The 16,784-nt window shown below is 41.9% G+C and overlaps 1 protein-coding gene across 1 annotated transcript; it reads right to left on the bottom strand.

The window, feature by feature from the left end:
- Window positions 1–828: 828 nt before the first annotated feature.
- On the bottom strand, window positions 829–14,696 carry fbxo16 (F-box protein 16). Its single transcript, XM_060916061.1, has 8 exons — window positions 14,586–14,696; window positions 14,415–14,450; window positions 14,113–14,319; window positions 9,756–9,920; window positions 9,314–9,564; window positions 8,946–9,048; window positions 1,598–1,820; window positions 829–881 (listed from the first exon to the last, which is right to left on the bottom strand). Exons 1-8 carry the CDS (start codon window positions 14,676–14,678, stop codon window positions 829–831), a joined length of 1,131 nt encoding a protein of 376 aa, XP_060772044.1. The 5' UTR covers window positions 14,679–14,696.
- Window positions 14,697–16,784: the final 2,088 nt, after the last annotated feature.

The following is a 16,784-nucleotide window of genomic DNA, read 5'->3' as shown; positions in this document are numbered from 1 at the left end:
AGTTCTCATATTGTCCACCAGATGGCGAGAAAGCTCCAGTCTTCACCTCAGGGTGGTGAAACCTAGTTGGTCATTAAAGGTAGCCCATCCATCCATCCATCCATCTCATTATCTCTAGCCGCTTTATCCTGTTCTACAGGGTCGCAGGCAAGCTGGAGCCTATCCCAGCTGACTACGGGCGAAAGGCGGGGTACACCCTGGACAAGTCGCCAGGTCATCACAGGGCTGACACATAGACACAGACAACCATTCACACTCACATTCACACTTACGGTCAATTTAGAGTCACCAGTTAACCTAACCTGCATGTCTTTGGACTGTGGAGGAAAACGGAGCACCTGGAGGAAACCCACGCGGACACGGGGAGAACATGCAAACTCCACACAGAAAGGCCCTCGCCAGCCGCTCACATTCGATGGAACAGGCGGCACGGTGGTGTAGTGGTTAGTGCTGTCGCCTCACAGCAAGAAGGTCCGGGTTCGAACCCCGTGGCCAGCGAGGGCCTTTCTGTGTGGAGTTTGCATGTTCTCCCCGTGTCCGTGTGGGTTTCCTCCGGGTGCTCCGGTTTTCTCCACAGTCCAAAGACATGCAGGTTAGGTTAACTGGTGACTCTAAATTGACCGTAGGTGTGAATGGTTGTCTGTGTCTATGTGTCAGCCCTGTGATGACCTGCCACCTTTCGCCCGTAGTCAGCTGGGATAGGCTCCAGCTTGCCGGCGACCCTGAGAACAGGATAAAGCGACTAGAGATAATGAGATGAGATGAGGTAAAGTAGTACATTTGTGTAGTTCTCATGTTGTCCACCAGATGGCGAGAAAGCTCCAGTCTTCACCTCAGGCTGGTGCCCTCCAAGTCAGTTTGTCCTTCAACCAGTAGCACTGCTGCAATGGAATCATGCAGGACACAGTTACTTGATGATACAGATACTCTAGATTTGTCTGTCTTCATCTCCTTTACCAGAACCTCCATGTTTATATTGATTTTAATACTACACTCCCCAAGGCTGCCCTGATCCTGCTTGTGACCCTCATTCCATTCACACCTCTCAAGAAGTAGACCACAAGGAGGACTCCTGTGAAAGCCTGAAATCACAGGCTCACTGTCCCTTATGGCTTTCAGTTGGCTTGTGGAAGACATTTCATACACTGTAGTGCATACATGTAATGAGATCACCATCATGTGATCATGTATCGTATATCAGTGACGGCTGGTTACAATATTGAATATGAGGGTAAGAATTTTTATTACCTATTCATGGGTAGCAGGCTTAAATAAATTAGCCCCAATGCACATGAAATTTAGGAGTTATTTCACCAAATGTAATCATTTAATATGACTGTTATACTATGTGAAGTTATAGTGTGGGGTAGAAAGAAATCAGCCCACCTTGTTGGTGGTGTTGTTTTTCTTGGTTCCAACAAAATCATAAATTATCCACTTGTTAACAGCAAGTAAGACCATGTGCATGCCAAAAACAGTCTTATTTTAATGTACGGTATATTTCCATTCTGCTAGCCCATATGTACCAGTCAGCATTGATACTTGTTAAACAAAGCTGATCATGACCATATTATATCATGAATATCCATATCCTCACTTGGTGTGCTCCTGTGGGACCTTAGTGAAGCTCGGAGACTCTTCTCAGTCAGTTTGGGTACTGGATTCCTTACCGGACCTGGCCGTATCCCAGCATTCCACTGGACTGAACTGACCCTCTTTTCCGGGTCTTTACTGGAGAACGGCACAACGTTCTGCATTGCCCACTGCGGTCTGCTCTGCCTTCTCTTACCGTCTGCACTAAGCTCCAGCGATGACAATATCTGAGAAAGAATAAGGCTGTAATATGCAGGTAACTAATGTTCAGGATTCCATTTGTTACTCAACCCATTAATACTGTAAACATCTTGACCAATCTCATGTTTTTTCGAAGTGTGTTTGTGGTTGATTGATTGAATACGGACAGTACTGTGCTAAAGTATTCCACGCACGCAAATAAATGCTGTCAACATAGTGAACTTAAATGTTTCTACATTTAAAAATAAATACACTGCCCTCCACAGTTTTTGGCACCCCTTGTAAAGATTGGTTTAAAAAAAAAATCCCCCTTTTGGTGAAGTCGCTGCATCTCACACTGAAAAAAAAGAAAATAATAATAATAATAATCCAACCTTTAATGGAAATACATTTATTCAGAAAAAACAAATACCTCATCAAGAAATAATTATTTTCAACAAAAACACATGTGCTACTATTATTGGCATCCCTGCATTCAGTACTTTGTACAACCTCCCTTTGCCAGTAAAACAGCATTGGGTTTCTCCTTTCACATAATATAATCTCATCTCATCTCATTATCTGTAGCCGCTTTATCCTGTTCTACAGGGTCGCAGGCAAGCTGGAGCCTATCCCAGTTGACTACGGGCGAAAGGCGGGGTACACCCTGGACAAGTCGCCAGGTCATCACAGGGCTGACACATAGACAACCATTCACACTCACATTCACACCTACAGTCAATTTAGAGTCACCAGTTAACCTAACCTGCATGTCTTTGGACTGTGGGAGAAACCGGAGCACCCGGAGGAAACCCACGCGGACACGGGGAGAACATGCAAACTCCGCACAGAAAGGCCCTCGCCGGCCACGGGGCTTGAACACGGACCTTCTTGCTGTGAGGCGACAGTGCTAACCACTACACCACCGTGCCGCCCACATAATATAATAATAGAATATAATATAACAAGGTTGGAGAGACAGAGCAGGGCATCTGAGACCATTCCTCTTTACACAATTTCTCCAGATCATCCAGGGTCCTCGGCCCTCCCTTGTGCTCGCTCCTCTTCAGCTCAGCCCACAGGTTTTCAATGGGGTTCAGGTCAGGGGACTGAGATGGCCAGGGCAGAAGCTTGAGTCTGTGCTCAATGAACCATATTTGTGTTGATTTGGACAAATGCTTCAGATCATTGTTCTGCTGGAAGATCCAGTGGTGAGCCAGGTTTAGTTTTCTGGCAGAAGCAGCCAGATTTTGATTTAAAATGTCCTGGTATTTCATGGAGTCCATGATGCCATGTACCCTAACAAGGCTTCCAGGGCCTTTGGAGGAAAAACAGCCCCAAAACATCACAGAACCGCCACCATATTTTACAGTTGGGATGGGGTTCTTTTCATTATAGCCATCCTTCTTTTTACACCAAACCCACCTGGAGTGTTTATTGACAAAAAATTCTATTTCTGTTACATCAGACCATAGAACATGGTTCCAGTCATAGTTGTAGTAGTGTTTCGCAAATTTCAGGCACTTATGTTTGTGGTTAATTGACAGAAAAGACTTTTATCTGGGAAACCTTCCAAATAATCTCTTGGTATGGAGGTGGCGTCTGATGGTGGTTTTGGAGATTTGGAAACCCCAAGATTTTACTTTTTCTTGTAGTTCACTAACAGTGACCCTTGGGGATTTATTTTCCTCTCTTACCCTCCTCACTGCACATGGGGCAAAATAAACTTGGGTCCTCTTTCAGGCAAGTTTGTAACAGTTCCAGTTGGTGTCCACTTTTTTTATTATTGTCCTAGCAGTAAAAAAAATGGACATTTTCAGGCGAGTAGCTATTTTTTTTAATCACCATTCCCTGCCTTATGAAGGTCAACACACTTCTCATTTGGTTTGTGTGTTCTCTTATCTTTCCTATGTTGATGTTGAGGGAATTTGGTTTCTGTGTCGCCTCATATTTGTTCCCCAGTTAATCAGGAAGTCATGGATTACAGCTTGAAAGTTCCTACACACTCCAGTCAACTCAAACATGTACAACTTAAATGGGAAACATGCTTCAGTTACATTGTGTTCACTATAATTTCTAGGGGTCCCAATAATAACGGCACGTGTTTTGTTGAAAATAATTATTTCTTGATGAGGGATTTGTTTTTTCCTCTGAATAAATTTATTTCAATTAAAAGTTGGATTTTTCTGTTGGTTTTTTTTTTTCAGTATGAGATGAAGCCAGGGCGGCACGGTGGTGTAGTGGTTAGCGCTGTCGCCTCACAGCAAGAAGGTCCTGGGTTCGAGCCCCGGGGCCGGCGAGGGCCTTTCTGTGCGGAGTTTGCATGTTCTCCCCGTGTCCGCGTGGGTTTCCTCCGGGTGCTCCGGTTTCCCCCACAGTCCAAAGACATGCAGGTTAGGTTAACTGGTGACTCTAAATTGACCGTAGGTGTGAATGGTTGTCTGTGTCTATGTGTCAGCCCTGTGATGACCTGGCGACTTGTCCAGGGTGTACCCCGCCTTTCGCCCGTAGTCAGCTGGGATAGGCTCCAGCTTGCCTGCGACCCTGTAGAAGGATAAAGCGGCTAGAGATAATGAGATGAGATGAGATGGAGCCACTTCACCAAAAGGTTGATTTTTAAAACCTTTTTTCCCCCCTAATTTTTACAAGGTGGGAGGGATACAGTAATTGTAGAGGGCACTGTACTATAAAGAGCAGCAAACATTAATAAGTCAATATTTTATGTGACAAGCCTGAGCTATGACAATCCTTAAAAAGCATCTGTAGTCTCAGGTACAATTTGTGCAATTTTACAAGCAAATTGGTTTACTAATCATCTTGGAGAGTCTGCCACAGTTCTTCTGGAGACTGTCACAGTTACCTCTTCCTCAAAGAAAGCAGCCTTCAATGTATTTTTCTCCTGAAAAGTGGTTTATTATGTAATATCTTTATAGACAAGCAAACATTATTTTCTGTAACATTAATTTTTTTGCTATAAAGGGTTGCACTAAAAAAGGCATGCCTAAGACTTTTGCACGGTGCTGTATTTTTTTTTTATTTTCTTTTTTGATGAAAGCTTATGATTAAAACTTGTTTGTGAAACAAAGGTAAATATTACAGCTCATGTCCGTGTATATACACCCACCAGCCACTTTATTAGGTACACCCATGCACCTGCTGTTTTATGCAGTTCTGTAATCAGCCGATCTGTTGACAGCAGCACAATGCATCAAATCACGCAGATACAAATCAAGAGCTGCAGTTAATGTTCACTTCAAACATCAGAATGGGAAAAATTGTGATCTCAAAGTGTGACTTTCACTGTGGCATGGGTGTTGGTTTGAGCCAGATGGACTGGTTTGAGTATTTCAGAAACTGCTGATCTCCTGGAGTTTTCACACACAACACTCTCGAAAGTTTACACAGAATGGAGCGAAAAACAAAAATCACTGAGTGAGCGACAGTTCTGTGGGTGGAAACAAACGCCTTGTTGCTAAGAGAGGTCAGAGGAAAATGGCCAGATTGGTTCGAGCTGCCAGGAAGGATATAGTAACTCATATAATCACTCTTTACAACCGTGGTGAGCAGAAAAGCATCTCAGCATGCAACAGCAGAAGACCACACTGGGTTCCACTTCTGCCAGCCAAGAACAGGAATCTTAGAATCAAGAACAAGTTCCTATTAAAGTGGCCAGTGAGTGTATTTATGTCTGAATCAAAAATGAATTGGATAAAATGCTGCTTTATTCCATATGTTAACGGTTCTGACTGCAAAGTTGAATTCTGGGCAAAACATTCCATTTCTATTGCTGTTGGAGTTTCGAGATGTTTCGCTGCTGCACACACCGTGTATCCTGTGTGTAAAATGTTTTGCTGAGATGGAAAGTGTCCCGCATTTTACGATTCCGGAGATTGCCGCAGCGAGTGAGCAACAATATCACATGACCACCGTGGGGCGTGTTTGACCTACTTTTAACCAAAACAAGTTGGCATGGCCAAACATGACGGACTCTGCTCTCCCGTCAGCTAAAAGCCAGCGGAAAAGAAAAGGAAAGCCTGCCTAGTGAGTGCAACTGCAAGACAGACCAAGGTTAGATGACGTGTCATTTTTCAGGACCAATAACTAAATCATTCTAGCTAGTGCTTAGCTATCTTAGCCTTAGATTAGATTAGATTAGATTAGATTAGATTCACTTTATTCATCCCACATCGGGGAAATTCACGTGTTACAGTAGCAAGAAAATGTCAAACAGATAACAAATAAAACTGAAATAAAAATTAGACAAACGAAGGATTAAATACAGAGGGCTATTTGCATTATCTACCGTGAAAAAGTATAGAAAAATTGCCTTATTGAGAGGATCGGAAAAATTGCACATTACAGGTAGACTCTGTATATATACACACATATATACATAAATTTTATATATACATATTATATACAACCCCGATTCCAAAAAAGTTGGGACAAAGTACAAATTGTAAATGAAAACGGAATGCAATAATTTACAAATCTCAAAAACTGATATTGTATTCACAATAGAACATAGACAACATATCAAATGTCGAAAGTGAGACATTTTGAAATTTCATGCCAAATATTGGCTCACTTGAAATTTCATGACAGCAACACATCTCAAAAAAGTTGGGACAGGGGCAATAAGAGGCTGGAAAAGTTAAAGGTACAAAAAAGGAACAGCTGGAGGACCAAATTGCAACTCATTAGGTCAATTGGCAATAGGTCATTAACATGACTGGGTATAAAAAGAGCATCTTGGAGTGGCAGCGGCTCTCAGAAGTAAAGATGGGAAGAGGATCACCAATCCCCCTAATTCTGCGCCAACAAATAGTGGAGCAATATCAGAAAGGAGTTCGACAGTGTAAAATTGCAAAGAGTTTGAACATATCATCATCTACAGTGCATAATATCATCAAAAGATTCAGAGAATCTGGAAGAATCTCTGTGCGTAAGGGTCAAGGCCGGAAAACCCTACTGGGTGCCCGTGATCTTCGGGCCCTTAGACGGCACTGCATCACATACAGGCATGCTTCTGTATTGGAAATCACAAAATGGGCTCAGGAATATTTCCAGAGAACATTATCTGTGAACACAATTCACCGTGCCATCCGCCGTTGCCAGCTAAAACTCTATAGTTCAAAGAAGAAGCCGTATCTAAACATGATCCAGAAGCGCAGACGTCTTCTCTGGGCCAAGGCTCATTTAAAATGGACTGTGGCAAAGTGGAAAACTGTTCTGTGGTCAGACGAATCAAAATTTGAAGTTCTTTATGGAAATCAGAGACGCCATGTCATTCGGACTAAAGAGAAGGACGACCCGAGTTGTTATCAGCGCTCAGTTCAGAAGCCTACATCTCTGATGGTATGGGGTTGCATTAGTGCGTGTGGCATGGGCAGCTTACACATCTGGAAAGACACCATCAATGCTGAAAGGTATATCCAGGTTCTAGAGTAACATATGCTCCCATCCAGACGACGTCTCTTTCAGGGAAGACCTTGCATTTTCCAGCATGACAATGCCAAACCACATACTGCATCAATTACAGCATCATGGCTGCGTAGAAGAAGGGTCCGGGTACTGAACTGGCCAGCCTGCAGTCCAGATCTTTCACCCATAGAAAACATTTGGCGCATCATAAAACGGAAGATACCACAAAAAAGACCTAAGACAGTTGAGCAACTAGAATCCTACATTAGACAAGAATGGGTTAACATTCCTATCCCTAAACGTGAGCAACTTGTCTCCTCAGTCCCCAGACGTTTACAGACTGTTGTAAAGAGAAAAGGGGATGTCTCACAGTGGGAAACATGGCCTTGTCCCAACTTTTTTGAGACGTGTTGTTGTCATGAAATTTAAAATCACCTAATTTTTCTCTTTAAATGATACATTTTCTCAGTTTAAACATTTGATATGTCATCTATGTTCTATTCTGAATAAAATATGGAATTTTGAAACTTCCACATCATTGCATTCCGTTTTTATTTACAATTTGTACTTTATCCCAACTTTTTTGGAATTGGGGTTGTATAAGTATGCATAAAAATAGTTTAGGGCCTATATTATTGCACATAATAATTGCAATGATGAGAGATGGCAGAGGTAGTAGTGGTGAAGTAGTGCAAATTAAACGACAAACAGGTTATTGGTGCTACGTTACAAGTTGTGGGTGTTATACAGTCTGACAGCAGCAGGTATGAATGACCTGCGGTACCTCTCCTTCTTACACCGTGGGTGTATCAGTCTACTACTAAAAGAGCTGCTTAAAGCCCCCACAGCCTCATGTAGGGGGTGAGAGGGGTTATCCATGATTGAAGTCAGCTTGGCTAACATCCTCCTCTCACCCACCACCTCAATGGAGTCCAGAGGACAGCCCAAGACTGAGCCAGCCCTTCTGACCAGTTTATTAAGTTTATTAGAATACATGGACTTGACTCCACGGTAGCGAGTATGGAGTTATACATCTAATGTTTTGATCTTACAGAGAAAGAAACGAGAACACAAAAGCAGTAACAGAGAAAAGATATATTCATCTTTTGTTTCACGGATCTATTCACGAACGCCAACCACAAATGACATCCCTGAGACTCAAAACGCTCCGAGGTCGATGCAGAGTCATGATGTTTTCAATGCATCACTGTCTTGGTATAGCGCAATTCTAGAGTTACGCTAATTAGTTAAAGCTCCTCGCGTTTGGCTGTTTCCGTAGGGTCGTACTGCTTACCTCAAGAGGTTGGAAAACGGTCCCAAAATGGAGGAAAGTGACCCTCAGCACATCAAAATGATCACACCTTGTCCGCATCATATTGTTCTTGCGAGACAGAGGAAAATACCATGCACAATAAAAAATGTGAAAATTCCTGATGACTTTACAGTCAGCACCTTCAACACATTTCACTCCAAGCAAAAATGCAGAAACCCTTCCCTTCTATGAACAGGTGTATTCAAATCGTTCTCATAATAACCTGTGCATAATGTTTTAGATTTCTCGTCCACATAAAAGCAAATTTATTTTTACATTTTTGACGCCGTATTGGCCCGCCTACCACACACCATTATAACGTTCATTATTAAATCAGTTCCAAACATGAAGCTCCTCTCATATACAGTGTATATAATCTGTGAGTAAGCCATGAGTAAGAATGAGTGAAAGAATAAGCCACACTGCATGAGCTTACCATCGACTTGACCTTGCACCGTTTGTATGCTGAGGCAGACAGGGCTTTCTTCTGTGTGATTTCTTTTGTTGTGTTGGGATTAGTCCTTCTGCTTCTTGCTTGTCTGCAGAAATAACCAGGACGCTTTCATTTCTCAATTCACACTAAACACACACACTGTACATACGTGCAGGAACTCAAACATTTTTTGATTGCATTAGAATAATGGTTAGGGTTGAGGGTGTACTGGGGATGATTGACTGTTTACTATTTCAGGACAGTATGTGTTAAAGTATGGTGTGTACATGTGTGTGTGTGTGTGTGTGTGTGTGTGTGTGTGTGTGTGTGTGTGTGTGTGTGTGTGCAGTGAACTGAGGACGTTGTCTTACACTTGTCTTGCATGTTCGATTGGGTCGAGGTTGTCTAAGTAGTTAAAGCGTATTGTGTCAGTGGGGTGTCTGTCTGAGTCTCTCCACGGCGGAAGTCCTTTCACTGAAGTCACTGAGGCGTAGCCGGGTAAACTCCGCCCATGCTGACTCAGCACGCTGGGCCTCGATTCTCCGTTCTCCAGAGTCGGCTCGTCAGTTTCACTGCTGATTGCTTTCACCTCAGGAACGATGAATTCCTCCTTGTCGAGAATCTGGGGGGGGGGGTGGAGATAACTCAGAATTACAGTTTTAAAAATAATCAAGCGTCCGCACTGAACTTTGGAAAACTGTAGAAATAAATCAATTGTAAATATTAAGTAACGTAATCTAGGAGGGTTTTTTTTCTAGCTTGAGAATTACGCTGTGTTCTCCAAAGCATATCTTCTCTTACATTGAGTCTCACCTTGGGTCGGCTTACATGAAGCTCCTGCACTGTCTCTACATAGTGCCTCTTCCACACACCTTGCTCAAATGGTGTTGGAGTGAACGTTATACACCAACCCAATCTCAGGCATTTTGGCATCCAGAGTTGGTCCAGCTCCACTAGGTTCTTCCAATGCCAGCTAACCTATGAACCAGAGAGGTTCGTAATAAGCAGGCCAAGCATTACTTTCCATGTTATGCATGACTAATAATGTGTTGAAGGAGGTGGCAGTTTTTGGGTACACCCACAACTGAAATATAATGCAGTATTAAAGCTAGACGGCCTTTCGATTTCATAAAATCAGTTAAATTTAGTGCCTTCTGAAATTTGGTCATTGTGATACAGTGGTGCTTGAAAGTTTGTGAACCCTTTAGAATTTTCTATATTTCTGCATAAATATGACCTAAAACATCATGAGATTTTCACACAAGTCCTAAAAGTAGATAAAGAGAACCCAGTTAAACAAATAAGACAAAAATATTATACTTGGTCATTTATTCATTGAGGAAAATGATCCAATATTAGATATCTGTGAGTGGCAAAAGTATGTGAACCTCTAGGATTAGCAGTTAATTTGAAGGTGAAATTAGAGTCAGGTGTTTTCAATCAATTGGGTGACAATCAGGTGTGAGTGGGCACCCTGTTTTATTTACAGAACAGGGATCTATCAAAGTCTGATCTTCACAACACATGTTTGTGGAAGTGTATCATGGCACGAACAAAGGAGATTTCTGAGGACCTCAGAAAAAGCGTTGTTGATGCTCATCAGGCTGGGGAAGGTTACAAAACCATCTCTAAAGAGTTTGGACTCCATAAATCCACAGTCAGACAGATTGTGTACAAATGGAGGAAATTCAAGACCATTGTTACCCTCCCCAGGAGTGGTCGACCAACAAAGATCACTCCAAAAGCAAGGCGTGTAATAGCGAGGTCACAAAGGATGCCAGGGTAACTTCTAAGCAACTGAAGGCCTCTCTCACATTGGCTAATGTTAATGTTCATGAGTCCACCATCAGGAGAACACTGAACAACAATGGTGTGCATGGCAGGGTTGCAAGGAGAAAGCCACTGCTCTCCAAAAAGAACATTGCTCCTCATCTGCAGTTTGCTAAAGATCACGTGGACAAGCCAGAAGGCTATTGGAAAAATGTTTCATGGACGGATGAGACCAAAATAGAACTTTTTGGTTTAAATGAGAAGCATTATGTTTGGAGAAAGGACAATGCTGCATTCCAGCATAAGAACCTTATCCCACCTGTGAAATATGGTGGTGGTAGTATCATGGTTTGGGCCTGTTTTGCTGCATCTGGGCCAGGACGGCTTCCCATCATTGATGGAACAATGAATTCTGAATTATACCAGCAAATTCTAAAGGAAAATGTCAGGACATCTGTCCATGAACTGAATCTCAAGAGAAGGTGGGTCATGCAGCAAGACAACGACCCTAAGCACACAAGTCGTTCTACCAAAGAATGGTTAAAGAAGAATAAAGTTAATGTTTTGGAATGGCCAAGTCAAAGTCCTGACCTTAATCCAATCGAAATGTTGTGGAAGGACCTGAAGCGAGCAGTTCATGTGAGGAAACCCACCAACATCCCAGAGTTGAAGCTGTTCTGTACGGAGGAATGAGCTAAAATTCCTCCAAGCCGGTGTGCAGGACTGATCAACAGTTACCGCAAACGTTTAGTTGCAGTTATTGCTGCACAAGGGGGTCACACCAGATACTGAAAACAAAGGTTCACATACTTTTGCCACTCACAGATATTTAATATTGGATCATTTTCCTCAATAAATAAATGACCAAATATAATATTTTTGTCTCATTTGTTTAACTGGGTTCTCTTTATCTACTTTTAGGACTTGTGTGAAAATCTGATGATGTTTTAGGTCATATTTATGTAGAAATATAGAAAATTCTAAAGGGTTCACAAACTTTCATGCACCACTGTATATGTTTATTTCTGTAATATCTCACAAAATATCAGGCCATTCTGTGGGTGGGAAGTTTTTTAATTTGAGGGGATTCCCTCGCAAATAATGTGCATGAAATCGCTCGCTTCGCGCAGTCAAGCAGACAGAGGAAGTCCGTGTGCGCATGCACAGGTTTACCACCTTCTTCCTCTTTTGGGTTTTACGGCAGCTGGCATCCACAGTGTTGCATTACTGCTATCTACAGGTTTACCTTGACTGTGCACTGACAGTTCCATCATTCTGTCGCTAAACGAACAGCTGATCACACCGAGGTGCTCGCTGACCGCAGATATTTATTAGTTTGGTCCTGCGTTTCCTTTCCTTCGCAACATAACGTATTTTCTTCTCACTTTCCGTTACTGTAGTTGGTCTTTCACGTTTCATCCGCACACTCACGTCCTTCATTTTTCTCTCCTGTTTCAAATTTGTATCCCACAATGCCTTGCGCGAACGGGGAAAGCCCACCACCATGTGATGAATGACATAGTATCTTGAATTGGGTCATGGTGAAGCAGGAAAAAATAGTGGAGAATTTAGGGCCACGTGGCTCTAAATTCATTAATTGTTCTATTAAAAAAAATAAATAAATAAAATTGGAAGTCTGTGATTCGAATTCAGTAGCTTCTGGTCCACTAAACAAAAATAATTGGGTGTCAGGGAAAATTCTGTTTATGACCTACACTTGAAAAACCTGAAAGGCAGGATACCTTTAAACCCTTTCAGGCCTACATGTACATATTTATGGACAAACAATTTAACCTAAGTTTTTATTAAAGATATTTTTTACTTCAGAAATCAGCTGCATTATGCAACAATCCTAAAATACGCACATTTTCTACATGTAAAAAAATTGCTAAAAAACAATATTTTCTATAATTTTAATCTTTAACATTTTACTTAACATTTTTATAGTTATTTACATTATTTATAATCGTCAACATTTATTTTACCACCGAATCTTCACCTGTTTTGTCTATAAAGACATCAAACATTCAAATTTTTGATTTCAGACACCGCTCATGTCGACAGTCATGACGACAGCAGAAAGTTTTATGAGACAGCACTCATCAGTGTCTTTAACATCAGTGTGCATAAAAATCACTGAACATTTTACAATTTGGCTTGAAAACTTGACAGGCTTGTTTTGGTACTGACTTGATCTTGAGTGGATGTCGTTTTAAATATTTTGGCTGTATATAAGATATGCAGTGAGTGTGTGAACAATACTCCAAATAGACTGGTAAGCCAATGCAAGGAATATTCCTTTGCTTTTTGTCACTTATGTTACACATACATCTCATCTCTCATCTCATTATCTGTAGCTGCTTTATCCTGTTCTACAGGGTCGCAGGCAAGCTGGAGCCTATCCCAGCTGACTACGGGTGAAAGGTGGGGTACACCCTGGACAAGTTGCCAGGTCATCACAGGGCTGACACATAGACACAGACAACCATTCACACTCACATTCACACCTACGGTCAATTTAGAGTCACCAGTTAACCTAACCTGCATGTCTTTGGACTGTGGGGGAAACCGGAGCACCCGGAGGAAACCCACGCGGACACGGGGAGAACATGCAAACTCCGCACAGAAAGGCCCTCGCCAGCCACGGGGCTCGAACCCGGACCTTCTTGCTGTGAGGCGACAGCACTAACCACTACACCACCGTGCCGCCCGTTACACATACATAAAGACATAAATTATATCTTTTGAAATTATAATATAGACATATTTTGCCCTCAGGTTTAATGTTTTTTTACTTATGATATTCGAGAAAACTGGATGCGTTTGACACCAAATGATTCCGAAAAATCCTAGGCATCGAATGGAACAACTTTGTGTCAAACAAGGAGATAAGAGATAGATGTCAACAACCTCCTGTATCAACGACTATCTGCAAGCGACACCTCCGCTGGCTAGGTCATGCACTGAGACTCCCCACGACAAGACCTGCAAACCATGCTGCCAAATAGGTCCTAACAGGCAAGCAAAAAAGAGGGCGACCCAAAATGAGTTGGCGACAAATGGTGGAGAGGGACTTACATCTGGTCCATAAAAATTGGAACAATGCCAACAGAATAGCGTAGAACCAGTTGAAATGGAGCGCCTTGACTGCATCATGCGTCGCTAGACTATGTCTAAGTCTAAGTCATGATATTCCTAGACATGGACGGACCATTGCCTTTTTAGTGCAAGTTATGTTTAGAAAAAAAAAGTCTAAATTCCAATGATATGCGATTTTAAGTAACAGAATAATCTATATGTGCTTTTAAATAATTTCTGCATAAATTGGTTAAATATAAATCTAGAATAGTATTGGAAAACTGAATGATGAAATTCGAAACTTGCGGTTGAAGTTATTTACCTGTGCACATCTACAGAGGCTTCTTGGGTCAAGGAATGAGAAGATATAGAGCGATATGACTCTGGGCAGAACACTGGTAAAGTCCAGCGCTTCCTCAGGCACCTGAGTGCACAGAGTCTGTCTAAAATACTTCATCTGGGCCACGGAGCAACGGGAAAAGAAGTCCTGTAACACCTGCTTCCTCTGGCTATCGGACCACTTATCAAACTGAGAAAGAGATGGATGCAATAAGGCAAGTAAGCAATGTTGTGTATGTTATACGGTAAATACAAATTGCAGGAGTACTGGATATTATTCCTCACCCACTTGCCTATGAGATTCTTCCTCTCTTCAAAGACCTGGAATATTGATCAAACACAAAAGGTTAAAGCAACCACACATCAGGAATGTTTAGACGCATCACCACTGCAGAAAGGAAGAATTAGTAATAACTGTTGTGCTGATATGATTTAAGAATGGTTAGATGAACGTACATGGCTGTTGGACAGATGGTGGTTTAGTGGCGTCCAGGAGCTCCGCTTGGTCTGCATCTTACTACCAAGTGTCTCTCTAAGAGCGAATGGCATTCCACTGTCACATATAAAGCACTCCTGTAAAATAATGGGTAATTTCAATACTGCAACATAACCAGTATAACAGCTTACCATGATAATGCAATCTAGGATAGTTACGTAATTAACCATTAGTTCAGTTGCATTGGTACTGTATACTGTCATGGAAAATGACACAACTACTAATCTTAACAAGTGCAATGCTTCTATGCTAAAAAAAAGGAAAAAACCCCACACACATATTTCAGATGTGATTACATGTTTTAAACAGGTCAGTAATGTGATCATATGAAAAATATGTTAAGGTGCATTTATGTCCTGAAACTGACGCATTGTGAATTCAAGCTCATCTCGGATGGACCGAAAGGCAGTGGAAACGTGTGCTGTGGTCAGATAAGCCCATGTTTCAGCTTGTTTTCAGGACAACCAGACATAGAGTTCTCAGTTCCAAAGGTGAACACGACCATCCAGTTTGTTATCAGAGAAAGGTGCAAAAGCCAGCATCGGTGATGGTATGGGGGGCATCAGTGCCCATGGCATGGGCGGGTTGCATGTGTTTGAAGGTACCATTGATATATCGGGGAGTATACTGGGATTTTAGAGAGACATATTCATCAAGGTGATGTCTCTTCTCGGGAAGTCTATGCTTATTTGAGCAGGACAATGCCATGCCTCATTCTGCACGGGCTATAGCAGCGTGGCTTCATAGACACAGAGTGTGTGTGTTTGACTGGCCTGCTGCCAGTCCGGATCTGTCTCCTATTGAGAATGTATGGCACATCGTGAAGAGGAGAATCAGACAACAGTGACCAAGGACTGTTGAGCAGCTGAAGTCTTGTATCAAGCAAGAATGGACAAAAATTCCAATTGCAAAACTGCAACAATTAGTATCCTCAGATCCCATACGATTAAAAAGTGTTATTAAAAGGAAACTTTTTTGAATGTGTTGCAGGCATCAGATTCTAACTTTGTTTATATTTACAAAATACAATTAAGTTGGTCAGTAAAACGATTGAAAATCTTAGCATTATACTTTTGTCGGTTCGAATGTCACTCAACAACTGTAGGATGACATCATGTGACCTAGAAAAAGAATGGCAAATGGCAGCTGGGGTTAAGTGCACAGCAAGGATGGTTTGACCCTCTGCCAGTCTGTAACTTTGCTGTCCTCAGTGTCTGCTGCTTAACCTTGTTCTTATGAATGGCCGCCTTTGAAATTTTGAGGATGGAAGCAACCTGACACTCACTGTATCCCTCTGACAGTAAAGCCAGAATTGAGCCCTTCTTTTTCTCACTCAAAACTTTTCTTTTTTACTCTTTTGGCATTACCTCACTCTACCCAATGGAGAATGAGCATGCAATATGGTTTACGATATTGCACGTTGTCAAGACAACATAATGTCACACGTCGGAGCTGATGTGAATATCCAATTAGAGTTTTCTGCTGCGCATGTGCAGAAGTATTGCTTTGTTCACCGAGAAAGAGAAAGACTAGGCTAATCCAGTGCTAGGATTAGCTATGCTATAATTAAGCACAAAATGAATAAAATGAAAACTGAAATTAAAGACGTGCTGAACACCCGAAAGGCTACCAAAACTTCATTAGGTATTCTTCATGCATATTTATAAGCAGTGGCGAACCGTTAGTATTAGAGTTGGGACTTGAGTTTAGCTGAAACTTAGCCAGACACAGCAGAAAAGCAACAGGGCAAAGGATTTTGCAAGGGGTTAGCGTCAGGCTGCCAGGTAGCTCCGTTGTATGTAGCTGTTGATGTTGATTTTAAAAATTAAGTAAATTACACAGGAAAATGAATACTTAAGTATGACTGAAAAAGACGTACCATGCGAACGTGCATGGAAGAAGAGTCTGGAGACAGAAATCTTAGTTTCTCGGTCATTAGCCTGTGCTACGTGCTCTCGATAGCACTGGCTTGACTGCTTTATTAGCAATCGCTAACACTACTGATGAACACTACACCAGCTGAAAGGTGACTTCACTGCTCCGCTAACAGTCCTGACTTGCAACTAACGTTGGCTTTCGAGAAGGCCGAGGCTGATAAATTTTTGGTCCCTCTCACGATAAATGAAAATCTGATTGGTTCATTCATCTGTCACTTCGGA

Source organism: Neoarius graeffei, chromosome 3 (genome assembly GCF_027579695.1).
Source record: "Neoarius graeffei isolate fNeoGra1 chromosome 3, fNeoGra1.pri, whole genome shotgun sequence".
NCBI classification, from domain to species: Eukaryota; Metazoa; Chordata; class Actinopteri; order Siluriformes; family Ariidae; genus Neoarius; species Neoarius graeffei.
This window is presented reverse-complemented; position numbering and strand designations above follow the sequence as displayed.